The sequence below is a fragment of the Ischnura elegans genome, chromosome 7 (genome assembly GCF_921293095.1).
Source record: "Ischnura elegans chromosome 7, ioIscEleg1.1, whole genome shotgun sequence".
Taxonomy (NCBI): domain Eukaryota; kingdom Metazoa; phylum Arthropoda; class Insecta; order Odonata; family Coenagrionidae; genus Ischnura; species Ischnura elegans.
Window position 1 is genome coordinate 84,215,428 of NC_060252.1, and position 27,907 is coordinate 84,243,334.

General features: G+C 38.5%; 1 protein-coding gene across 1 annotated transcript in view; it reads left to right on the forward strand.

The window, feature by feature from the left end:
- Positions 1 to 27,456, forward strand: part of LOC124162894 (trypsin-like) — a 51,462-nt gene extending 24,006 nt beyond the window's left edge. The window contains exons 2-8 of the mRNA XM_046539593.1: positions 19,659 to 19,771; positions 21,182 to 21,267; positions 21,999 to 22,087; positions 23,669 to 23,831; positions 24,773 to 24,886; positions 26,087 to 26,227; positions 27,198 to 27,456. Of these exons, the coding sequence (XP_046395549.1) occupies positions 19,720 to 19,771; positions 21,182 to 21,267; positions 21,999 to 22,087; positions 23,669 to 23,831; positions 24,773 to 24,886; positions 26,087 to 26,227; positions 27,198 to 27,362 (810 nt within the window). The 5' untranslated portion in view covers positions 19,659 to 19,719 and the 3' untranslated portion in view covers positions 27,363 to 27,456. The remainder of the gene's footprint in view (positions 1 to 19,658; positions 19,772 to 21,181; positions 21,268 to 21,998; positions 22,088 to 23,668; positions 23,832 to 24,772; positions 24,887 to 26,086; positions 26,228 to 27,197) is intronic.
- Positions 27,457 to 27,907: the final 451 nt, after the last annotated feature.

A 27,907-nucleotide genomic window follows, 5' to 3' on the forward strand; every position in this document is an offset into this window, starting at 1 on the left:
CTTAACTTGACCAGATTGGTGGTCAATGAAACAAGAAAGGTGTATACGAACGAACGAAATAGGAGAAGATTTTTCGCATGATGGAGGCAAAGAAGCCTCGGAAAGTTTTTGAGTGGGAACATCAATGTACTGTTAGAATGAATTAGATTGAGGATGAATAATTGACAGCTAAATGGCATTAATTTTTAAAATATTTGTTCCATTTAAAGATTCTTAATGTTGCGAGTTGTGTTAAGAAAGAAGTATTAACTACAAAGAATTACAATACGGCATAGCTGAATGTTTTAAATAAAACGTGCCTTTTTGTTATGTGCACAAAATTAAATTCTTACTGTTGACGTAAAATTTCAATTTCTCTTATATACCATTCTATGCCTAGTGACATAGTTTTCATTTTGACCTAATGAACCTTCTATGTCAGTCCATATTTTTAATAGCCAAAACAGCTATGATGAATAATTTCAAATTTATCGTAGAAATTTTAAGTTAGTACCATGCTCATAGCTCCTTGGGCCTCCGCTCTTCTGTGCGATGATACATTTTTAGTTCGGCCATAATAATGACAGATTGTTGCCGCGGCTCGCGAGGCCAAAGTAGAGTGTGTAGCATTAGCGTGGTGTTTACTTAGTGAATATTCATCTCATATGTATTTACTATTTACCCCTTTTAATAATTTGAAATTAATTTGATTATGATAAATTGGGCGCGGATGCAATCGGACGCGGTCAACACGAATAATTGGTAGGAACCGAACGCCTTCTAATTTTTGATATGACTCTGCATTTGAATATTTCCTTGAAAATTGAAAACCACGGATATTCATGAAGGTGGTTTATTTTATATTGTTGTTATGAGGAACCTTGATATTAGCATATCTCTCGGTAGAGTGATCGTTTGAATCCCGTTGAGAAGGGAAATATTATTATTATAATGGAATATATATTCCATGTCCATGGACCTTTTGAGGACAGCTTTTGAGTGCCGTGGTATTCCGTCCGTCGGAAGGGATGTTAAACCATGGCATTGCGTGAATACCATTTATATTGATTTGTATTCATTTTGTTGTCTGAGTAAGATCAAGAGAGTGTGTTTAGTGAACTGATAACTTCCCTTCACCCCGACCTTGGACTCCTGTCCTAATTTATTTCCTCGCCGCCTTGGCCACTAATCATTACTGCGGGATAAAGTGCTCAATTTCATGACAGTGTGGGGTGTGTAAAATTGGATTTTGCAATGACTGGAAACAAAGGCGGTCTGGCCAGGTCGGCTGGTCGGCGATCGCCGTGGGCCCCGAGATTAGGGGGGGCCCTAAAACGCTCACGTCTATCATGAATGGCGTATGAAGAGCGTAGTAAAAAAAAATCAGATTAGTTATACCAAAGTTTTTTTGCGATTATAAAATTATATACAAAATTGATTAAATTATTGTGTCGGAAGATTAAAATGAGAACCTCATGTTTTTTTTGAAAGGGTTATTCAAAAAGGTTATCTTAGAGGTTTTTTGTAGATTTCAGTGCAGTTTCAAGGAAAAAATTCAGTAAATAGAAACCAGAACCGTAACACATTAATAAGTTTTATAAGTTGTGAAATTCTCACTTCGCGCAGAATTTTTATTTACGAAATTTCTCTTTCTTCAACTAACTTTTATTTAGTTTTTAACACCCAGAATAGCGTCAATATCCATTTCAGTGTATGCAATTTAGAAAGTTTTTCCGGGGTAGGACTCCCCATAAGGAGGGCCCCATTAGGAGCCCCACCTGAGGGCCCCCAAGCACCCCAGACCGCCCCTGACTGGTAATAGAATGTCATGAAGAGTTTGGGAATATATTTATGAGGCAAGGCAATCGAAATTCGATGTTTAGGGAAATGTAGAAGCGGACTTTCCTCAGTAGCCTCCCATTATTGGTCAATATTGGCTATCCCGTATTGGCTACATGCAGGCAATATCAGATTTTTTTGGGAGGACAACCCCCCCATAATCGTCATTGGTGGGACAATATCCCCTTTGTGAATCGGGATATTTATTATAATACTTAGACATATGAAAACATTGGTGTATCTGGACTCAAATAAATGGGCCTTGAAAGTGTAAGTGGGAAAATAATCATGAAAATGTGTACGCTGTGGCATAAAAGAGAAGTGAACTCTATTTTTGACCATTTTATATAATGGGGTAGCCGATATTGGGTCATTAAGGGATTTCATTGGCGGTCCATGGCCAATGAAAGCCAACATTGCCATCTTGGTCCACCATTGGTCCAAAGTGGTAGGCTATTAGGGTTGTTGTGAGTGATGAAATAAATCTAAGATAGTGGCCGTGGCTGAGACTGATTGCTGCAAGGAAAATGACAAAAGTCACGACAAACCTAAAAATTAATGACAATTAACGAAAAAAGTACTTCCAAAAAATATTTCCAATTGATCGAGTCGGTGTGGTGGCTAGAGTGTTGGCTTCCCACTCCGTGGACTCGGGTTCAAATCCCAGCGGTGGCAGTGAGTTTTCGGAAACTACCCGATCCTTGGTTGAGTGCTGTGTGAAGGACAATTCAAGCTCACACACCGTCCGTCGAATAGGACGTTAAGGCGTGGTCCCTTTGGCGCCTTTCTCCAAGAGCAGGCTAATGCCGCGGCATGTCGTCGCCGGGGTACTCTCCATTTTTCCTTCCACACCCTTTTCTCATGACGCAAATAGCCTCAGCTGCCGGTCGCCTTCTCCAAATACTATACCATACCATGAAAAAAAAATTCCTAAAAATCGCTGTCGTTTTTTATCTGGGAAAAAAGGTTGTGGGTACCAGAGATCCCGGCGGCCATCTTGCCCGTTTCAGGCAGTTTTTCGCAAATATATTTCTTATTTTATCATGAACTCATACATTCCCGCACGTACTTAGATTCGTCACAAAATTTTGCTTCTAATGAGTGCCGTCTCGGTCGCCTCATCCAAATTCCTACCATACCATATCCAAATTCAATAGAAGGATAGAAAAAGGTTGAAAATCTAAGTGGAATCGAAATGATAATAAAAAGGCTACAGCTAAGGTTGGGAAAATTCCGTATGGTCTCCTAAAAAAATACTCTATTGCAGAAAAACAGGATACATGCGTCTTGATCCGCAGAAGGTGACAAGTTGCTAACTTGGTTGCATAGCTTGGAGAACGGAGTGTAGTAGGTACCAGTGGCGCAGCGAGGGAGGGTTTTAGGGGATAAAACCCCCCTCAGAGCTCATAGAAATTTTTAAGTTTTATCCCTTTTACTTAATCGGATTGATATTACTAACAGAATTGTGTAAGGATTAATAAAATATACCTCAGAAAGCCGTAAAACTCACCATTTTGTACCATTTATCTAAAAACTCCTCAATTTAATAATCTCGCACCTACCGCTTATTCTGGTGGGTATTCCATACCCCCACACACCCCGGTATTAGTTGCACCATAACCACCTCACCCCCCACCTTCCTAGATTCTAGCTTCGCCCTGGTAGGTACTTATCAGTAGAATGTCTCTAATATCTAAACGTTCACCAAACATTATCGTTCTAAAATATGAGGAGCAAATTGGTAAAAAATTAATTTATGGGAAGAGGAATGCACTTATTTTGAGACACCTAAACCTTAGTATTAGAAGAGTTTTACCTTGGCGTCCATTTTGATCATTCTTCTGTTGCCAATCTACTTTAGTTTCGGAATTCGCACCTCTTTTAATCTCCTCATTATTGACAAAAATTCGTTCGAGTTAGGCAAACTAGTTCCTAAATTTATTATTTATCATTGCGGAATTTTTGGTAGATCGTTTGAGATTTTGTAAGGAAAGGGCGGGATTCTTGCCGTTATCGGTAGAATACAAAATTTCCACCATCAACTTTGTCGTTAATGCTCCTTTGTTCCCCTAAAAACATTATTTTGACAGAAGTGAACTAAGGACTATCATTTAGGTGGAAATATTTTTGTCATTTGCCAATTGACACATTTGCTGACTTTGCTACCCCTCCGGTTGAAACACACGGGAATTAGTGGCTTACCATGGATATCTTCTTTCCAATTCAGTGGAGAAGGAATCAGGAAGATTCTAGGAAGAAGAATTTCTTTGCTACGAATGTTAATAAATGAACGTGTTAATAAATATTACACACGCATGTGGAACGATCGCGTGAAGTTCGAGTTCCCGCCTTAGCTATGATAAGGCCTCCAAGATACGTAGAAAATTAACAGCTATTTTCTTACACTCGTATGTGCAATGATAGCAAATAAGTGGTAATCTCATTCCATTCAAAGAAAAAGAATAGGGACGACTTATGCTAGTGTGACGTGGTAGGTGAGAGAGGTACATATACAAGAGGTACATAAGCGGAATATGACGTCAAAGGCGTATGTGATAATTCCTCTATAAATGCGGTGCAAATTTTGCTCCGCATTCTGAACTCTTCTCCGAAATCCAGTTCTCAGAATTTCACCTCGGAACGGTACCTAGATTAAGGTGGAAACAAAAATGTCCATCATGTTTGTCTCTGGAGAGATTTACTCGCTAAATTGCCCAACATGCATGTGAAAGCGATACCTTCTCATATTGAATTTCAAAAGTATGCTTTGATCTGTTGAGTCATTCGATCTGTCGCATTTTTCGGACCTCTTTTATTAGAATTCCTTTTGAAGGTATATTTGTTGTTGGTTTTTAGTAAATACCAGTAAGAAGTTATTACTCCATACAGCCATCTTAGATTCCAAATTTTTCACTTTATCGCCTGCAAGTTCTGACTGTAGACATCGAAACATACGATATGTTGCACCAAACATGGAAATCTCTCGTTACCAAAGTCGATGAACCACTCTTCTTTAAGGTCAGTTAAAATTGTTGAATAACTTTTCAATAGATAGATAGATTGATACATTGCTCCCGTTGATATGTTATTACATGTATAGGACCCGTCAAATGAATAAGTTAAAATGCAATAAAATGGCAGCACACATTAGAAAAGTTACTCAGCATACAACAATATTATAATTAATTTGACAAGAATTCTCTAATTGTTAAAACAAATCCCAAAAAAATATTTTTTAAATTTAATTTTTAAACACACTAGTCACCGCCAAATAAGTAACAAAAGAACAATCATCCAGCAGGAAAAAATATATAATGTATAAATACTTACGTATATATAATGTATAGATTACTTACTTATATATTAAAAATATAAGTATGAGAGTAATTTAGATTCATCCATCTACTAATTTGATATTTGCAGTGGACTGCTATTCTGGCCACATTCCGGCGTCATGTTAGCAGATTAATATTAGTTTAGTTTTTATTAATGTGTATTTCATGTGAACATCTCAAGGTTTTTTGTAGTATTTAATGTGCTCAGTTTTAATCTTCCTAATTTAGTGTGCATTGCCCGCGCTTTGTTTCAATTTCTCTTCCACTATCGCTGGAAAGGTCACATTGGTCCGTATTCACATTTGATATGCCACTCCATTTTTTGTGCCTCTGAGTACCACCAAAATTGTTGAAAAAGTGGATTTTATCGCACCAAAGCGGCTGATAAACAATTCCTGTCTGCAAGTTTCAGTCGAAGGAATCGCGTTGTGAGGCTGGCAGTCGTGCCAGCGTAACTGTTGTTATCGCCACAGCAACCTACGCGGTCGTAACTGGAAATGAATAAGTTCAGTTTTAACACCAATGTGTAATCATTTTTTTAAAATGATATATCTCTAATCTCGATCTAGCGACCCATTACACAGAGGGTTTGGAAGAAATGGTTACTACCCCACAAATTTCGGCTGCTCTAATAGCTTGTCGAAGGATAGGAGGAACCGCGGAAACCTAGAGAAGGAAAATAATTATTACGGGGTAGGGTATTAGGGTAATAATTATAATTATATTATAATTCTTGACGGAACGCATGAATGGGTTTGGGGAGGAGATCGTAGTTGCATTAGGTAATAAACAATTACAAGTAAAAATTTCTTTTAATGAATCTGGAATAAAAAGTACACTTTTATGTTTCCAAATGTTATCCACCATAGGCGGATCTACGGGGGGGCACGTGCCCCCCCCCAGACCCATCAAAATATGCAAGATTTTTAATGCGGTCCCATTATAATTGCGTTCGTTTTGTATTACGAGTTATCCTTGTGCCCCCACCAGAACAAAATCCTCGATACGGTCTTGCTTGTGCCCCCCCAGAAAGAAATCCTGAATCCGCCCCTGTTATCCACTTCGCTTCTGTGTGAAGCTAATATTTTCGGACCTGGTAAATATCAACAATTCAGTAAAAGCGTAAACTCTATCGATATTGCAGGTGCGATTTATTTTTTCTAAATAAAATAATATCTTTTGGCAACAAATCAATAACATTTGGCGTCCAAATTTCGAAATTTAAACACAAAGAACAATATGTATAGTATTTATTTCTTGAGGTCAGGCTGAGTTTGTTTCCTAATACTGAGGTATATGGGGGCTATTAGCCTTAAAATCTAAATATACCACCAAAAATTAATTTCTATTGGTAAAATGGACCGGGAATCGAACCGCGCCGACAGACTATGGTGCACAACAACAATGGATGGAGTCCCAGGGTGATCCCCTGGAGCAGGGGTCTTCGACCTTTTTTAATACAAGAGCCAAAAATCGATTTCACATCATCCACACTATTAGGCCACAATGCTCCACGTCACTTTACCTCCTCATCGATAAAATAAAACATTTAATTTCAAAGTTCAATAATCTTTGTTGGCTAAAACGTTCAATCAATCTATGCGATTTTTGAAATTATTTAATTTTAACTGGTGTATCGATATTTGATTTCATTTTTGTAGTTGCAATAAATATTTTCTTTAGCCTCAAGGGGCCGCAATAAATTAGCCGGAGGACTGCGGGTTGAAGACCTTGTTACCCTTGGGGTTACAACCACGAGTTCCGGGAACCAAGTACTATTAACCTATTCACCCAGTCATCCTTGGGATGGGGTGGAGAGAAAGGAAGGAAATGATCGGAGGCACCCCTGCGAAGTGAGCACGACGACGCCTCCAGGCCAGGATTAGGGAAGGAAGTAATGGGATGGAAGAAATCGCAACGCCGCGGCGCGCCGTCACTAGGGCGTCGTAGGTTACCATTAGCGAAACCATAATAGGGTAGTTTCCTTCATCAAAGAAAACGAAAGGCATTGACTGCGATTCGTTACCCACCGTTATTGTATTCATAATATACAAATTATTTCGTTTTAGAAATACCGGTTTAGACGAATGGCTATGGTCCATTTTTAACCTCATTTGAAAAGGGCCAGATTGGCGCCCATGCGATGCCACTCCACGTGACGTCACAGGGACCTAGTTTCTATACGAGAAGATAGGAGTTATACATCGTCTGAGGTTATCAATGCATGCATGAGGCGCAGAGCTCAGGGAAACATGTCTTAATAATCACTTATTAAAACTGGCTAAGGTCGGAAAGTTTTCTTCATTTGATAAGGTATTAATAATCCTTATTTAAGCCAAGCGCTACCAGCCAGCAGGGTACTCAGCTACCCGCTACAGAGCGTTCCACATTTAGTTGACAGTATGGGCTCTTATGGAGAATCGTTTCCCATGTTAATCTCCATAAGGCCAGGAGCGCGGTGTTGTCAACAACAGCACGAAAATTAAAGTTGCGTTATGCACTGATTAAAAATTTTATTCTAATGTAGAAAAAGGTGCTGCATTCATTGGCGCCAATAGTTTTTCGATAAAAATTATAACAAAAGCTATAAAAAACATTTCGTTAATTTCCGTCAGAAACGTGTATTTTTTTACTTTATCTTCTTCTCGCAATTTCTGCCTGACCGTTGTCTGTATTGAATTGAATTTTTTTGCAAAAAATTTTTCACACTATTTTCTGCTTGAAGGTCTTCACCAATTGTACAAATATTGAGTTTTAATGTTGTTATGCCGACGTAACACACTTTAGGACAAGAAAATTTTGATTTTTGCAAGGTAAAAAGTAGTCGCTTACTAACTTACGTTTCTTACGTCGTAGGTCCCTATATGCTGCGTACCAAATGTGAAGAACACTACAAGGTTACTTTTGGTGAAAAAATCATTAACTTACATCAATTCTGAAGCGAGTTACAAGGTTTTTATCTTAAGAAAAAATATTACGGTGCCGCTGGGCGGGCTTCTTGCTTTTTCTTGCGCGCAGAGGGAAAATTCTCGGGAGGAAAAGGAGTTTTTTGTCAATGCATACTATGAAATGTATTTATGTATTCGTTTGATATCCTAAACAGAGAATACCTACTCATACGTCGTAACAGCAGTGTTTTTATCTGAATACATTGATACACGAAAGTAAGCAAGTGGCTTGGAAGTAAGACTCTTTCGCCTTGGGTGTTTAGGTCCCATCGGGGAAACCAAGAAAAAGAATATCTCATAATCTGTACCAAACACTACCCCATCCAGTGCACGCATTTACAAAAGGGGGCTTGGGTTTTTTCTGAGTTCCTTTCATAGGGTGCCATAAAACCTGCCCCAAAAGCGACCCAGGCCGAAGGGGCCGAGGGAAGAATTTACGAAGGCGTTCAGTTTGTCATTGCATTTTTTTGGAGTGAACAAGTGAGTGTTATGTGGTGTATTGACCTTGAGAATTGTGAAGTGTGTTTTACACTTATCTTTGCTGTAACATGCCCAATCAATATGTCCAATACAAAGAAGAGGAGAAAAGGTGAGAAGCTCATAAGCCGCGAAAGACGATTGGTGCTCAAAGTCTTCTCGTACATAAGGAAATCTCTCAGCATTAGTGAGGCCTGCCGAGAAGCTTCGAAGGCTACTGGGTGCTAGGAGTTCACTAATTACAGAGTGAGAAAGGAAAGCTCCCGTGGTCCATTGGTAACTCCTTCAAAAACTAAAGAAATTAGACAGCCTTACAAAAATTCGAGGGCAGTGATTTCCGACGGTTTGGTGAGATCGGGAATTAGAAGGAATGTACATGAATCCTTCGTGAAAATTATTCCTCCGACTTTAAAATCCATCTGAAACCCGGTGAATATGGATAGTATTCTCCCAGATTACAAAAGGACAACACTATATCGTCTTCTTTTGGACATAGGCTTCGTGTACGAACGCAGGGGGAAAAGAATCATCCTTATCGAAAGGGATGATATTATTAGTTGGTGGCACAATTAAATATCTAAGGTAGCTAAAAAAATATCGTCGCGAACTCAGGACGAGTGTATTTACAGGCGAAAGTTGGATTAATTTTGGACAAATAGTGAACATAAGTTTGCGAAACAAACAATTAAAAAATCCGCGTCAAGCTTTCCTTGCTGGATTAAATACTGGGCTTGGCCCCCACTTCCCGAGGAGGACGATTTGCAATTATACACGCAGGAACGGAAAATGGGTTCATAAAAGGAGCATCGCATGTGTTTCTGTACAAAAAGAACTCAATGGATGAGCATGAAGAAGTGGGTGGCGAGTGTTACGAGAGATGGTTTGAGCACTCACTTCTTGCAAACTTACCCGAAGGATCAATTATAGGGGTAGATAATGCCTCTTATTACTCAAGGAAATTGGAATCCTTGCCTACTACAAGGTGAAGGAAAGAGAACATTAAGGAAATTAGCTTTGAAGATGTCAGCTTGAAAAGAGATCTTTAATTTACAATAAACCAAGTACGGGAAAATTTTGAAAACTTAAAGATTGATGATGTCTTATACAACGTCGCCTTTCATGTAATACTAGCTAGAGCCAAAAAATATTGCATAATATGGAAGGAATAGAAATTTTGTCTCATTCAGGAGCGGCTATAATTTTTATTATCCTTCAATTTATTGTTATTTTTTACATTACAGATTATTCATTATTCAGTTTGTGCATTGAATAAGTACGTACATGAAATAACAAAAGACTTTTCCTTTTGTACTGCAGCAAAGGTATTGTGATATACGCTAAAAAAATCCTTAATTTACGCAGTCTTTCGTGCGATCCCTAACTCCTTTTTGAACTAAACCGTTTTGGCGCCAAATTATGTGTGGTTGCATACACTGTTAGGATGCCTGCCGGCGGAGCAGAAGCTTGGCAACACTGTTATCCATAAGGCCCGTACTGTCAACTAAATGTGGAACGCTCTATAGCAGCCTGCGTCGTATCAGCGCTCAACTCGCCTCAAGGTCACCTCACAGGGCGGCAGCGGGAACCAGAAATACGTCACACGGAGAGATTTCCTGGCATTCATACTTACGCGTCGCGTTTTCGCGCGCTTGAAAATTTTCACTTTTCATTTAATCGCGAAAAATAGATATCGTCATTTAAAAATCTAAAAGCGTGAAATACGTACTCCAGGAGTAATAATCTTTCGATTTAGGCAATAAAAAAATAATAGGAAACCACCCTATTTGATATACTATGGGGGAAAAAAGTATCCCAACAGAGTTTGTGCCGCCACCATCGCTTCGCAGGAGAATGGATTCCCTTTCTAACGGTATATAATCCTTGGAATGAGACGAGGGAAATTCAAATACGGTCTTTTTTCAGCCACCGAGGTCGTGGCGGTGAATTTGCCTGCCTCAGACCGAGGTTCGAACGTATTTCGTACTCCTCTCTAGAGTGTTGGCGCATTCGATATCCTTAGGAATTGTGCCTTCCTTTCACCCTCTATATCCCTCTAACCCTCCTTTCCGTTCCTTCTTCGCACCTACACTGGCACATGATCATGATAATTTTCAGCCATGATATTTCCTAAAGAATGTCCAGATACATTTCTGAATGCCATCCAAGCGCTTTTTCCGTTGACCTTAATTGCTGTTGAAATTCCTAATCCTTCAGCGCTTCCCTAATCTGTGCCCCAATACAAATTCCTTCTTTTATCTTTGCCTCACTTAATTGAAGGACTTTTTGTTCCAAATGAGAAAAATCAGCACTATTTTTGTCCATTGCTTTCACAAAATTGAAAAAGTCCTTATTTCATATGCAGAGTCGGAAAAAGAATATTTTTTGGATCGACCAAAGGCTGACAAAGGACATTTTTGGATTCAGGAACGAGTTTTTTATTTTATGACAATTTTTCTTTCAAGTAAAAATTCTTTTCTATATTATTGGTGGTGATTTTTTTCTAAAAGTAACTGCATATTCTCGTAACATTCTTTCATTTCATTTTTATGAGTTAGCAGTATCAATGGGAGCTCATTGCCATTATGTAAGAGATTAGTCTTTAATATAATCTAGGAGGAGTAAATGAACAAACTTAATCATCTGTGTTGAATTCAAAATTAAGAGTATCCATTACGGAGAGAACGCCATTGCAAAAATCAAATGGTTTTCTAGAGAAAAAATCAATTCTAATTTGTCATGGCGAGATCGAGACATTAAAAGTTTCGTATGTGGATCCAGCAATTTCCAACCAATCATAGGACCAATCGTGGTCCTAATATTTCACCCTACTTTTTTGATAAAATTTAAACCGTGCACTTGATCATTTAAATTCTCTTGCACTATAAAATGAGGTCCATCAGATGTACTCGCTCCAAAATTTGGGTCCTCCGAGTTTCCGAATCCTTCCTTATCACGTTCTTGATTATTTTCTGAATCTTCGCTAAGACTAACATACTCCATTGGTTCCGGCTCTTGCACATTTTCGAGTGAGGGAACATTAGTATCGCTGATTCAAAGTTGTCTGGATATTTTACTGTGAGTTTTGACTTCAGTGTAATTCGTTTCATTTTTTCAACAAAAATAACAGTCTGAAGAAGGATCCGCCAAATCATGGGAATGGTAAATTCCTTATGATGTTTTCCCTTAGTCCAACAAGTAAAAATGGAGTAATTTTCCACCTTTGAGCCTTAAAAGTAATTTCACCGTATTCATAACAAAAGTCATCTGGATGGTTCACGCAATATCTAGGCTTGAATAAAGCTAAGCCACTTCTCAGCGATTACATTATAATAAGCTGTAATTTCCTGCGATCAACAAAATTCTCCAACTATTCTGAAACAACTCGGTTGAAACCAATTTGATTCCAATGTGCAGCACTCTTTTATATTTTGAATTCATAAGTTAGCAGCAAGATTATTCCATGCAAGCTAAATTTTAATGCGCCATTGTGGGTACTTTAAAGCACTGAATTTTTAATCAAGAAAATCACGATTCCGCCAAAAATATAGGGGGTAGGATGTGCCACGTAAGTTCAGTCCTTCTGGACTACAGCCTGCGCCAGAGAGAGGCTCACGGGCGCCGCGCCGATTACATTACAGCTACAGCTGCATCTACATAATAACCTGCGAGCCACGTCTAGGGTGTTTAACAGGGGAGCACGCATTAGGAAACGCCGACGACCAGAGACCGGAAGTCTTAGCCCCTGAATGTTTGTCCAACCATACATGCGTCGGCAGTGGATTTGCGCAAATAAAGAATTTTCACGGGCACAAAAAAGCGTCAATAGCAATTGTAGTCACAGCGGATGCAGTACCGCGCGTGTGTCAACAAACACCCACGTCAATCTTAGCGATGATACGACGTTTTTTCTTAAAAGACCGTAAATACTGAGTATTGAGAATCGGATATCTTTTATTCGTCCGGTCTTTTTCGGAGTGATCCGAAATTATTATGCTCGTTCTAGAGGTCATTTTATAAATATTTATTGGCGCATATCATCATGGGACACGTGACACATGGGTGATACCTGGGTGATACCTGGGTGAGACATGTGTGATACTAACATCCGTGAGGAATGATGTCTTCCGATTTCCCCTCTTTGGTGGGTCCACGGTAGCTCACAATGCTATATAAGCAGAGGCCCACAGCATTTCCAAGTCACTTACACCAGGACAGCGGAATTGAGAAGACCAGACGCATCTGATCCAGAATCATCCCATACGATATATTCGGTAAGTTTTAGTATTTAAACTCAACGAATACGCCAATGCTTGCAGTATCTTTCGCCTGATAGACTCATAATACTGTTACTGTAAATATTTAAATACGAAATAATGAATAAACGGCCTAAATGTTTGCTTCACATTGGTGGCATCTGAAAATTTTCATATCAATGCGTTACATTATGCTTCATTGCGTTGGATTAATTAACACTTTGGGTGCTAAGGGCGTAATATATTTTTAGATTTAAGATATTTAATTGAATACCACACAGATTAAACGTTGGTCTCAGTTATGGTTTCCGCTTATCTGACGATTGAATTATTTACAGCTATAAATACTCCGCCTCCAGTTCGATTAATTCTATCTTTTCGATGAACAATGAACGATTTTTGGAAGATTTTACCATCTAAATCTTCATCTGTTAGTCAACTATATGTTCCCATAAAAACATTTTACTTCGTCCTATAAATTAAATGGTATAATTCGGGAAATTAATTCCTTAAACTACGGCCATTAATTATTGTCAGGGTTATTACTTTGAAACTAGTATTATTGCGATTCGGGACTGTTTTTGATTCGCTCTTGTCGATTAGACTATTTTTAGGCTCTATATTCCTACTTCATGGTTCTGCAGATTTTATTGTCTCACCATACTTTAACCTTGACTGCCTTTGATATTATGATTCAACTGATGTTTCTCATGCTTAAAGTTATAACCTGTATTATTGTAAATTGGTAATGCTCATTATGACAGGGTGATTTTTCTTTCTTTCACTCTATTCTCATTTCTTGAAGAACTTTTATCTGTGAGAACATCGGAATTTACCCTTTTATTTACCAACCCACCATTATATCTACACCCTTCCCTACTCTCTACTCTAAAAAAAGACCTTCAGGGCTCAATATGCTACACGGCGATAAATACGTTTAAGTTCACTCAACAACGTCCCAGAACTAAATCTATGGTGACCACTGATACCTAAACAATTATCACTTTAAAAGGTATTAGTGAGTCAATTGCGACTGAAAATTTTCTCAATCATATGCACATGATTGCTACAAATTTAATTGACGACACACAATTTTTCTAGGTAAATTCCATAAATCGTAAAACAAAACTAACATTTTATTTTTCCCTAGTCAGTGGAAAAAAATATTTATTTTCTGCAGTTTGATACCCCACTTTCTTTCCAATTTATTTGAAAACCAATATTTTTAAATCAAAACAATGCATAACATTTTACTTACTTGTGAAATATGTAAGGATCAAATAGATATCTAAGTTAATATGAACAAAAATAATGGAGGAAAAAAGGACGAAAAATATACTCCAATGAATTCACACTTCGCTTGGGACAATATCTCTCCTGTTATAAAATTCGAAATCTCAGCAGCACTTCGATGTCAGTATCAACATCTGCGTTTGTACACCTCGGTCCTAATCGGTCACTTCTCAGATGGAAATCAGGTGGAGGTCTTCTCCGATTGTTCAATACCTCATTACCCTCCCTGTTGCGTTTCTCCGAGTAGTACACGGTACTTCAATTTTTATTCATCCTTCGCTATGTTTACGCTACTGTTAAGCCTGCCTCCAACAAGCTGACTAATTCAAATACGTGGGTAGAGATTTTGGCCGTATCGTTGAGATAGGCGAAGGAAAATTCAGAGGAGCGTTCCCATTGTGCGCACATGATACCGTCGAATGCGCCTCAATTCTACGGAGTTCATCGCGAATCATGCTCTGGGTTGCGGGGGACTCAGTAGTCGGTCGCGTATTTGGACGACGGAGATAGGAAATGGTTTGCCTTGTTTGAATTTCCCTCACAGGCCAAAGAATAACAACCCACTGGAAAGGAAACCCACTATTCCGCGGAGCGATAGTGGCGGCACAAACTTTGTTGGGATACTTTTTTCCCCATAGTACTTACATGTCTATATTCCTAATTAAACTACGAGAGACGACCTTTTGCCGTTGGCATAGCAGCAATTTGCGAAGATCGGGCGCTCGCTGTCAGGACAGTTAGGTTAGTGGCAATGTGCAGAATATAGACGAATTCGATGAATGCTGCTTTGGGCGCTTTGCGGAAAACGGGCGTCCTGACCTACCGAGGCAGGTCAAATGTGCGGAGCATGGATGATCCACCCTCGAGACCCTACGTGCTACACTGCTTTAGACGAAGACCATGAAACTCGGAGAAATAGACCATCCATACAATAGAACTTTCGCACTAGGGGCGCAGACAGGAATTAAGTCTGGGGGGTTTAGGCGAAACTAATACTGGGGTGCCTAGGGGGTATGGCATGCCCGCCAGGGTAAGCGAGAGGTGCGGGGGCCCTTCCCCAGAAATTTTTCAACGTAACTGGTTCAAAATGGTGAGTTTGATGGCTTTCTGAGGGATATTTATCCTTACTCTTGCCTATAACTAATATTAATCCAATTAAGTAAAATAGATTTAACTTAAACATTTCTCTGAGCTCTGGGCGGGAGGTTTATTCCAATAGCTTTCCCCCCTCAGAGCTCCCCCCCTCGCTGCGCCACTATTTCGTACGTATTATGGCCCGTTATTGTGCGTGGAAAAAACGCAAACGCAATTTGATGCAAACCCACGAATATTACCAAAAAGGCTCTCTAAGTGTGCCTTTGTCACCCACCGCGCATTCTAACGAGTTTACAAAAGTCGCCATCGCGTCGCTGACGACAAATTGATCCGAGTTTCACGGGAATATCCGATCTATGAAATTCATAACTTTTCAATGCTAATCCTCGCAATTACAAACATTGTATTGCAAAATATTGGAAAAAAGTGGATCGCATTGCATTTATCACCGCGCCGTGGACATTTTTGAAAACCGACCGCAACACAAATCACCTTTATATGGGATGGATTGGGCCTCCTTTATGCAGCCCCCTTGTGCAAACCACAGAACATTAAACAATCGATTGCCCATACCCCCTCCGAGTGTGAAGTAATGAAATTGCCCATCTGGCCATCTTGAGGAGAACCTCCATAGCTGTGCCTCATTTAAATACACAATATTAGTGATAATTTTTGGCACTCCGCTCATACATTTTGGATTTGGTGGCGGCTTGGATGATAAGCTTGTTGCTAGGATCCCATGCGATCGTTTCTCCGCCTAAAAATGCACGCACTATTTTTAAATCGAAATTTGCCTAATTTCCCATTTCAAAGACTCGCGGGTCGGACCCATATTTCAGCATGGCTTCAACCGCTCCCGTGCGCAGTAGCGGATTCAGAAAAAACACTCAAGGGGGCGCAAAAGATATTTTGAGCTACCTATACTTCTATCGTAATAAAAAAAAATCAAGTTACATGCAAATTTTAAGATACTTTTGTTTAAACTGGTTGTACGCATAAACATGACAATGTTTTCTTATGATATAAAAAAGTCACAATTGTAGTCCTGCAATGTTCGGAAATGCGGGCAACCCTGCGAGGGGGGACGCGCGCCCCCTGCGCCCCCATATATATCCGCCACTGCCAGTGCGCGATGCATAGCGAACAGCATTACATAGCTTAAAGATAAGTGTAATTGTTAATTATCTGTAATACAGGGTCACCATAAAATAATGGTACTATTTCAGTAATCCATAGGAATATAGTAGGAAAATATCAGACTCACACCTTGCGTGCGTTATCGACCAAAACGTCATTGTTAATTTTGATTCCTACTTCCATCAGCTAACCAGGATTAAAGTTTCATGACGCGGTTATTCTCCACCCTGCGTAATAATGGCACTGTGCTCGCCAAGGGAACTGCATAGAGGGGGCCAAATTCCATCCCACGGAAGGCTGATTTCTGTTGCCAATTCGGTCCCATTTTAATCGGTGTTCAAAAATTAGATCTAAGGTTTCCGCGGCGTTTCTTCATATGATTCTCGGCTTTCGGGGGTTCTTCCGCGTTGAGATGACCATAGGCGACGACAGTTTCTTCAAGTTCTTTCGAAGTCGTCACCGATGGCCATCTCAACGCGGAGGAACGCCCGCAAGCCGGGACTCGTATGGTTTTCAAAAATGTCCGCGGCGCCGTGATAGGTGCAATGCGATCCACTTTTTCCGATATTTTGCAGTAAAATGTTCGCTATTGCGCAAATTGCAACACAACACTTCACCTGAGGCTAAAAGAGGTAACACAATTTGTTTGAAGAAATCCACTGTATTTCGAGAATGAGACGCCAAAGTACGTAATGAGCCGAAGAGAAAACTATATGTACATCATGCAAATACGTGGCAGCTGGAAAAAAGATCCACCACATCTTTTTCTCAGAGACACTCAACTACGCGAATGACATGGCCGGAGAGTAAATTCGAAGCATTGCCGAATAACATTTTGGAGAAAACAAGGGTTACTGTTTGTTACTTACGACTCTCCGTCTCTGCCTCCGGATAAGCCAGGCAGCAATAGCAGCCATTCTCTGTCGCCTTTGCATTATTAAGATTGATCATCATCTCCGACAATCCAATAAGCGCAGTTTAATACTGTAGCCCTAGGACAAAATCTCTCGGGTCCATTTCTTCCGCGGAGATACTCTAGCAACTAGAGCTGTGTCGTTCATGAATGAATCGTTCATTTTGAACGATTCATTGGCATGAACCGAATGAATCGAAATACGCTCCTCGTTCAAACGGTTCATTATGAATCAAGTCGATCCGTGCGGTTCATGCCGTTCGTGTAGTTCTTGAAGAATCGAAGAATCATTTAGAATCGAAGAATCAGTTAGAATCGAAGTATCATTTAAGAACCGCAGATTCGTTTAAGAACCGAAGAATCATTTAAGAACCGAAGAATCATTTAAGAATTGAAGAATCATGTAAGAATTGAAGAATCATTTCAACGATTCCAACAATCGTCGGAGTAGTAGAAGTAAGGTCTTGAATTACTTCACGGGCCGCGGATGACAGTAGGTTTTCTTGTCAATTAAGAAAAGTGGCGGATCCAGAGAGCCTCTATTTATAACCATATTACATTTATTACCATTATATCTAGAGTTTTTTTTATTACACCATTATATTTAGGGTTAAATAAAATGGTAATTTTGTTCAGTTGTCAGGGAAGGTTTACTCCCAATCCCCCCCACCTACTTGTCACAATTTTGAATCTGCCTGCACTGGTTAAGAGTGAATATTCCATGAAGTTTTCGCTTATTATATGGAACTTAACGTTCTTCTTCCCCCGACAGTTGATGAATAAGAAATCATTTAGGAATTACTTAAATTCTTTGAGAAAAGAGTAACAATATTCCTTGTTAAATGTTTTGTGGGAACTGAGGAAGCAACTGATGGTGTAACTATGGCTAATAATTTTTCCAAACACTTTTCAAATTCATTCTTCTCCCTTCATGTTTTTTTTTCAAACCGCTACCCATTTCCTTTTCGAATTCCTCATTTTCATTTATCTTACTTATAAGGTTCCGTATGTTCAATCCAGTACATCAATTGATTAAATTCTACGCCAATTGAAATTTTGGCATTATGTATTATTCATTACAATGAGACTTATAATGAGAGATAATTCACTATAGTGAGACCCCATTTGGATAATGAATCCACTGGGTATATAGGACCCTTATTATGATGTAGGTACATGTAAATATATAAAGTTGGTCTAACAAAAATTTTTAATATAGGCTTAAGCTTGAATATAACACAGCATTTCTGATGAACTTGATAAACATAACCATTTACACATCTCATTTATGAGTTGATTTTCTTGTACAATATAATGGCAAAATTGCCTTTCCAGAACATTTAAGTTTAATACAATTCAGAGTACCGTTATACTCCTTCGAGAAACCAGCATGACCTTTTTGTAAATGTTTAACCTCTGGTTGGAGCTGAAAGCATGTGTTTACCCGCGAGAACCTTTTTAACCAATGTCCTCCAAAAATGCCCCGTGCCCGGTTTGGGGGATAACCCCTCCCCCCAAACCTCTGAGAAATTTTTAATTTTAATCCATTTTACTTAATTGGATTGATATTACTAATAGAGTGATGTAAGGATTGATATAAAATCCCCCAGAAAGCCGTAAAACTCACCATTTATCTTAAATTTCTGCAATTTATTAACCTCGCACCTACCGCTTATCTTGGTGGGTATTCCATACCCCCTCACACCCCGGTATTAGTTGTACCTAAACCCCCCCCCCCCCCCAGCCTTAATTCCTACCTGCGCTCCTGCTCCGTACCACTAGAAAGAAGAGTCTCTTGAGGCTCAGTGCAGCAGTCATGCTAAGACGAAAACTCCTCCGTCTCGAAAGGGTTAAGTAGATATTCTTATTATTTTGTAATATCATTTTATAACACCTGTGACTCAGTTATTACATACACAAAAGCCCGTTGTCAAAAAATATTCTACGAATATCCCAAAATGCCCACACATCCCCTTAGCCCACCCCCTCTCTCCCCTAGTCTATCCATCAATGCCGGGAAATGCCTCCACCCGAAATTTGAAAATTTCCAAGTGGCATTGAATGGCTAACATTGATGGATCTCCAAAAATCTTGTTTAAAACACGATTTATGATCTTTAGAAGCAATTGAACTCTTGAATGTGGAACATTGTTTTGGTCCCTAACCCAGTTGATTTTCGGACTTAAGTTTTTGGTGCCTTCTTTGAATTACTGTTATACAAATTGTATACGCTATACACAAATTGTATACATTGTATACAAATTGTATATGCTGTATACAGCATGTGACTTAATGCAGTTTATACAATTTGTATACTTTGTATACAAGTTGTATACAACCTGTATAAGTTGTATAAAATTTTATACGGTTTTATACAATTTTTTCATAGGGGTAGCAGTACTGCCAGTGAATCACGGAACGCGCCCTGCCATCGCTTCGCAACTGTGAGGATGAATGCGACTACAGCGGTCATCGCTTTGGCTATTATAGCCAGCGCTTCGAGTGAGTACCTAAAAAGTCACGTTTACTTGTAGATAGATGTGGAGACATTGAGAGCACCCATAACTCACTCTTTATCGGTCGTGTTTTGTGTATTTTTTGTGTATTAGAGCGACGGATTTCTCTCGTAACCCATTTCCGGCAAGAAAAATGTCTGCTTGCGATTTTGAAGATATCAATAAGCTGCGCTCCTATATTGTCGTCTTTAAGTTATCTTTCGAAAATATTTTAATGGCGCTCAGGGCTGGGCAGTATTCTAAATATAAGTATTTTAAAATGCGTATTTGAAATACATTTGTAATTTTTACTTGATATTTCATATACACGACCTGAATGCATCTTGTATTTTGTACTTCAAATGCAGATTTTTTGTATTTTTCTATTATAAAATTTAAAACACGAAGAAGAATTATATAAAACACGAAGTGCTCCGACCATAAGTAACGAAATGGTCGAAAGTTAAAACAAAACACACATTATAACGGCAAAAAAATAACTTTCGACCATTTCGTTATTTATGATCGGAGCACTTCGTGTTTTATATCATTCTTCTTAGCTTTTTTAGTACTTTAAAAATATGCTATTTAGATTTATAATATTATGAGAAAGTAAAAAAAGTTAATAATTCTATTAGAGGTGCTAGTTGCCTTCGTCGGGGGGAGGAAAGGGACGGGCGAACGGACCCGCCATCTACCTGTGTCGTTCCTGTACAGTTTTTTTGTCGGTCCTTTCCTACCCTCCTTTGCTCGCAGCTCTGGTACTTTGCGGACCCGTGCGCCAACTTACGGTGTACACAGTATAAACTAATTTTAACACTTTTCATAATCGAAAAAATAATTTGTTAAATAAATATTTGGTAAATTCATGATTTTTCTATATTTTGTTTCCTTTTATGAAGGAAAATAATTGTGCTATTATATTTCGGGGGGGTGTCCGGACCCCGCGTATCCCCCCTGGCTACGCCACTGGGTACAACACTATGGCAGGCAACAGTGCAACAACGATAGGCGACAAGGCTGCGACGGGTACCGCAGCAGAGTCAACCTGGCTGTGGAACAGGCAGGCTGGCCCTGCTTGTCTACATTATTCGTATCAGTGGCGTAACTATGGGGGGGGGGGTGAGGGAATAGATCCCCCCCGAAAAGCCTCAGATAAATAACAAAAAATATTTAAGGCTATTGTCTAATTTTTACACATAACAACTGCATCTGCTTTAAGTTCAATCTTTAAAACCCAAAGTGATGTAAAATGTATTTCCAGGCATGTCATTTTTCAAAACTTTTACCAGATTTTGCCCGTCGGTGAGGGGGTCGCCAACTCAGGCCATCCCATCCCCCCCAAGGCATATTCCTAGTAACCCCACTTATTCATCTCAATCTTTTATCAACATTATTCGTCTTACTCTTTATCAAGGCTGCTCATCGCGCAAGGAGCGACCGCTACTTGACGGGAGAATCATTGGTGGGGAGGATGCAGCCCCTGAAGAGTTCCCTTACCAGGTAAGGAATAAGATCAAGGGCGCACCTAGGATCAAAACTTGGGGGAGGGTGGAAAACCATGGTTGTTCAAGTTATAGGTAAGATTTAAGCATGGAAAAGGTGAATGAAATCAACAATTTAAGAAAATTGTAACAGCTCCTTATTAGTTTTTAAAATTATTTGGTTGAAAAAATATTATTTTCCTTAAAAACATATGCAATTTTGTTTCTAGGGGGGGAAGCTGCCCCCTCCTGGGTACGCCCACGACTAAGATCACCATTATCATCACTGGTCAACGATCCTAAGATTGGTTTTACGTAGCTCTACACTCAATTCTACTATTAGCTATGATCCGTTTAAAATATTTTTATGACCGGCATTGTCGTGCAATTTCGGAAGGTTTTGAGTTTTGGTTTTATTGACTAGTTTTGGTTTTATGGCCAAAAGTGGAAACCATCCACAGAGCCAGTGGCACATCGAGGGGGGTTCCGACCCCTGCCCCTCCCCTGGAAATATAAAGACACAATAACTTCTTGAGAACTTGATATAATTTAACAAAATATTTTATAAAATGAAGTTTTTTCCGATTGTAAAAAGTGTTTAAATTAGTTTAAAACACTACTTAGTTCCCTGATTTTCAAGCGTGGAGTCCTGCCGTTTATTTAATTTAATTGATTTAAATCTGCATGTTTAAACCATATTTTCTTCATTTATTTGACCTCGAGTCCAATTTCTCCTGTTCCATCTTTCAGCTCTCCTTGAGAATAGGCGGACGTCACAAGTGTGGTGCATCCATCTTGAACGAATACTGGGCCGTGACTGCCGCACACTGCCTTCACAGGTGAGTATCAACGAGAAACAGAAACACGTATCCAATGGCCGTGACGTAAGTATGACGTCATTGGTGGAAAATAATACTGTGTTGGTTTGCTGGAACGGAAGGATTCGCAGCAGTGACCATGGGCGTACCCAGCGGGGGTCAGCTGCCCCCCCACCCCCCAATAAGAAAAAATCGCGAGTCTTTAAGGAAAATTAGGACTGGATTCAAATGAAAGTTTTCAACAATTTTTGCATTTTCTTTAACTCATGTAAAGTGATATTAGTATAAAACATATTACAAAAACAATTTTTTTTCCAGCAAATAATTTTTAAAACTAAAGTGCTTTTTTCTAAAAATTAAATAAAAATTTCTTAAAATGCTGGTTCCATTCACCTTTCCCATGCTAAAATATTACAACTTGAACGGCCATGGCTTACACTCCCCTAGTTTTGATCCTGGGTACGCCCATTGACAATGACCAACCCAAGATTCTCAACCGGAAATCGCTGTCAGGCACTAATCTCACGTGAGATTGGTCAAAATTCGTATTTTAAGTATAAACACGTTAATATATGCTTCATTTAGTTGCGTTGCATTCATAGCGTTGGATTTATTTAAAAAAAACAACAGCTTTTGCTATTTTTATGTAAGATCAGTTAAGGCTAGTATTTAAGATAACTAAGATCATAGTCTATAATCACATTTTACGCTGATTCTTGCGGAAAAAAATTACGTCACACTTGCCCCCTCTCCCCAACGTGAGATGGAGTGAGAATCGGCTGAATCCCCTCCCCTAAACGACTCACGTAATCAATGGATGCCGCCTAAACCGTTGTGAAGTCGGGAACTGTTCAGCGTTTCGCCCAATCTTCGTTATTTACGCAGCGAAATCTTTTCGGCTCCAGCCACGCGTAGAAAAATCAGTTCGCCACCATCACAATTTTTTATGCAGTGTTGCATGTTGCAGGATAACTACACTTTCCGTGCAATTGCATAGGTTTTTCAACATACGAACAAGGTCTCGGAATGCGTCTTGTTCGTATATTGAGAACTAGCTGTACCTGCCTTCTATACCCTTTTTCTTGACTATTGGCGGCTGGACAGGAGAGAGCTAGTAGCCAATAGCATATTCAAGCCTTGCTCCTTTAGAGAAACATGCTCCATATATCAGTGGCGCAGTGATGGGTATTTTTGGGGGGTAAACCCCCCCCCCCCCAGAACTCAGTGAAATTTTTAAATTTAATACATTTTACTTAATTGGATAAATTTTACTGATAGAGTAGTGTAAGAATAAAATATTCCTCAGAAAGCCGTTAAACTCACCATTTTGAGCTATTTATCTTAAAAATTTCTGGGGGAGGGCACCCACACCTCCCTTATTGCATATCCCCCAATATTAGTTTCTCCTAAATCCCCCCCAAGCCTTAATTCCTAGCTCCGCACCTGCTATATATAGGATCTGATGAATTGTTTCCTTACTTCTATGCTTGTACTCTCAGGTGTATGGAGATTCTTCTTTTTGTAGAAAGCCCTCTTTGCCTGCACTATTCTACTGATGATTTATATCTTTCTGCTTCCTTTGTTGGTAACTCGGCTTCTTAGATCCGATGGATCCTTCCATCTGGTGGATAACTACAACATGGAGCTCATGGCTGGTTCTCTTAACGTTAATAAGGGGGACATCTATGATGTAACTTATTTCACTGTACACCCCTATTATGATCCAGCTGCCAAAGACTGGGACTGGGATGTGGCTGTACTCAAGGTAATTTTTTGTTCTTCTATAGCTATATGGGTATGGGATAAAATATTAAAATTTGTTACTATAAGACCACTAATTTTTTTGTTTATTTTGCTTTTTGTTAGCTGTATTTGCATATTTAATAATAGTGTTTTAGTACACATAGACGAATCTAGGGGTGAGGGGGGGGCATGTGCCCACCTCCCTGACCCTTAGAAAATATGCAAGATTTTTAATACGGTCCCATTATCATTGCATTCATTTTGTATTACGGAGTATACTTGTGCCCTCCCAGAAGAAAATCCTGGATACGGCTTTCCTTTCCCCCCCACCCCCCAGAAAGAAATCCTGGATCCACCCCTGTTAGTACAAACTGCTATTTTTTACTTGAAAACGTATGCTGACGAATTTTTAAAAATAATTTCCTGAATATTTTTTAAAACTTTAATCTTTAAGTATAAAGATTTTCAAAATTTAAATAATTTTGTCGTGAATATTTTGGATATTGCATTAATTTGTATTTAATTGCATTTTATTAATGTATATTTTATTGTATTAGGGTATTAGTTTAAATTCGTACAAAAGCGTTTCTGAGTTGATTTGGTGGAAGTTCAAAGATCACAAATGATAATTTCCACATTTTTAAATTCAACACTCAACAACCGACCATGATTTAAACATGTAGCGTCATTTTCACTTTGAAATGATTCAATGTGTTGAAGCCATTGGAGGTTGTTGAGTTTTGGAGTTAAAAAGTGTGGAAATTACCATTTATGTTCTTTCATCATGAGTTAATTTATGTTCATGTAATTTTGAATATTTTATAAATTTATGAATAATTTTTTCATTATATCAACACAATTTTTTTTGTACCATTTTTAGTTGCTCAAAAAATGTATGTATTTTTTTCTCAAGGGGTACAGTCTCAGAGCCATTAATAAATCTCATTTGATTTCATATTACAGGTCTCAACACCTTTTGTCTTCAGTTGTAGAGTGTCTCCTATTGCATTGCCTGCAGAAGGAGAGGAGCTGGATGCTGGTACAATGGTGGTGATAAGTGGATGGGGTTACATATCGGTATGTGAACAAGTGCAGTCGGGTCAGGTTGGCTGGAGGGTGATCACTGAGGGCCCCCTCAACACTCCCATCTTTCATGAAGCATATACAAAAAATTTAATAAAAAAACACTCAGATTACTTGAACTGAAGGTTTTCTTTTTGCTATTATAAAATTCAACATTTTTATCGGTTGGTTTATTTATAACATACTTAGCGTAAAAATATCATATAAAAAATAAATAAAATTAAGGTGTCAGAAGAATCAATGGCGTAGCGAGGGGGGCGGGTCTGGGGGGTCCGGACCCTCCTCCAAAATACAAAAAAACAATTATTTTCTCTCATAAAAAAACAAAATATTGAAAAATCATAATTTTTTCAAAATATTTCTTTAACAAATAACGTTTTTTTGGAAAGTGAAAAATGTTAAAATTAGTTTAAAACCATTACTTAGTGCATTATTTTTAAAAAATTTTCCCCCCTCACCTGAATGAAATTCCTGGCTACGACTCTGAGAAGAACAAAGGTAATCGTGATGCTATTTTGAAATGGTTATTCGAATAGATTACTTTTGAGGTTTTCTTAGATTTCAGTGCAGTTTCAGGGAACAAATTCACTAAATAGATAATAGAAACACAATTCATTGTTAAACTTTATAAATTCTCACTTTTAAAAATATTTTTTCTTACAAAATTGCTATTTTTCATTGACTTTTTATTTAGTTTTGATGAGTCAGAATAGCATCAAAAATTATCCACTCCCCACTCACCCCAGACCACCCCTGAATCTGAATATTTCTAAGTTTCAGTGTACAGTGCTCTGAGAAATCCATACTTATATGTACTTCTGAGTTCCTATCCTATGTAGGTACCCATAATTATAATAACTATTTCTGTTCCATGGCAAACCACCATAGAAAAATTAAATAGGTTTCCATCATTAGTTTAAAGTTTGATTAAAAATTTTCAATATATATTTCAAGCATTAGTATTTTCAATGGTTGTTCCCAATTTGAACCCATGAATGCCAAATTTCAATTTGTATTTTTAGCAAACAAATATTTTAACAAAGTCAAGATTTTAAAACTTTAGATGAAGGTAAATTTTCATGAGAGTCGGTGCCATTACAAGTTTGAAAATGATAACTTCAGTTTTCAACAATTCTTCAATGTTGGTTTATAGATGCTCTCTTAAAATAATGATGAACAATTCTAATTCCTCAGGAAAAAGGCCCTATCGCTAAATTCCTTCAGAAGATTACATTCCCTGTATATGACCAAAATAAGTGTGCTCTGGCTTACCATGGGATTACAGATCAAATGTTCTGTGCTGGAGTGAAGAAAGGAGGCAGGAATGCTTGTCACGTAAATTGCATTTACATACTTTATATCTTCTATTGTAATAAATGATATATTTATTTCATGGGCGTAAGCCTTAATAACATATCAACACCTCCACTGCACAAAAGCTCAGCAATCGCCTACCCAATCAAATCCGCTCATCTAGGTGCTCAATAATAATACCGTAGCAGAGAATTGGAGGTGAGCGTTTATGCTCCGGCTACTGCCAGCTGAGAGCATTCGTATTGTTGGGCTCCTAGATGAGCGGATTTGTTTCAGTGGGCGATCATTGAGCATTTTTGCAGTGAAGGAATTGATATTACAAATAAAATGCATTGCACCATCATCCAATGTACAACAATAGATGTCATTAACACCCTGTGCTGAAATGACAAGTCTAGCTCATCGTGAACTTCTGATACTAAATTGTGCATTTCATACTAGTGCCTCAAAGTGAATGCAAACATAGGTAAATATGTATGTATTGATTAATTACATAATTTATATATTGATTTTATGCACCCACCCTGAGAAACAAGTTGTATTTTCCTTGAGCATGGCTCTTGGTGGGGGTTTACTGAATAAAAAATTGTTTGGAAGTTTCAGACTTTTAATCTATTTTTGTAGTCATACATATTATCAGTGTATGCACAATAGTATTTTAATGCTTTTGTCAATATAGGTGCTGTTGTAGAGGCCATATATGCATCTTAAATTCAGAATTTATATTTCTCTTAATTTTCTCTTTGACAAATGAAGTTTTTCATGGTCATTATTATCCTTACCATAATAATCTAATTAGATTGGTCTGGTCCAATTAATAAGCATTCACCCTTTCTGATTTGAACTTGAAAAATTGTATGAAATGTCAGCATTGAAGCTTTTGGAAGCACATAAACATGTAGGCACTAAGATATTTACTAAATACAATAAATCTTACTTATAGAGATTTTAAATGACTTTTGGTGAATGGATAAATCAAATTCTCTCACAGGGTGATAGTGGTGGTCCTGTGGTCTACAATGATAAGCTGTACGGCATTGTATCCTGGGGGATAGGTTGCAGAGAAAGAGGATACCCAGGAGTTTACACCAAAGTATCGTCAATGAAGGCATTCATAGCCAAGGAAACTTGCTTGAAGCAGTGTTGGAGAGTATAAGCTGATTAGCCTACATACATGTATGACCATTAGCTATATTTTGTAAATTTGCATGTTCTGAAAACTTTTGTTTTCAATAAATCATTCAAATAGGGTGGTTTCCTATTTTTTTAATTGCCTAAATCGAAAGATTATTACTCCTGGAGTACGTATTTCATGCTATTTGATTTTTAAATGACGCTATCTATTTTTCGCGATTAAATGAAGAGTGAAAATTTTCAAGCACCCGAAAATGCGACGGCTAAGCATGAACGCTGGGGAAACTCCTTGTGACGTAGTTCTGGTTCCCGCTGCCGCAAGTGAGGTGACCTTGGGGCGAGGCTTTGAGTCCTGATATTACGCAGGATGCTAGCAGGGAGCAGAGTACCCATCTAGCTGGTAGCACTTGGCTTAAATAAGGATTATTAGTACTCTATCAAACGAAGGAAACTTTCCAACCATAGGCAATTTTAATAGGTGATTATGCAGAGATGTTTCTCTGAGTTCTGTGCCTCATGCATGCATTGGTAATCAAAGATGATGTAAATCTCCTGACTACTGGTATA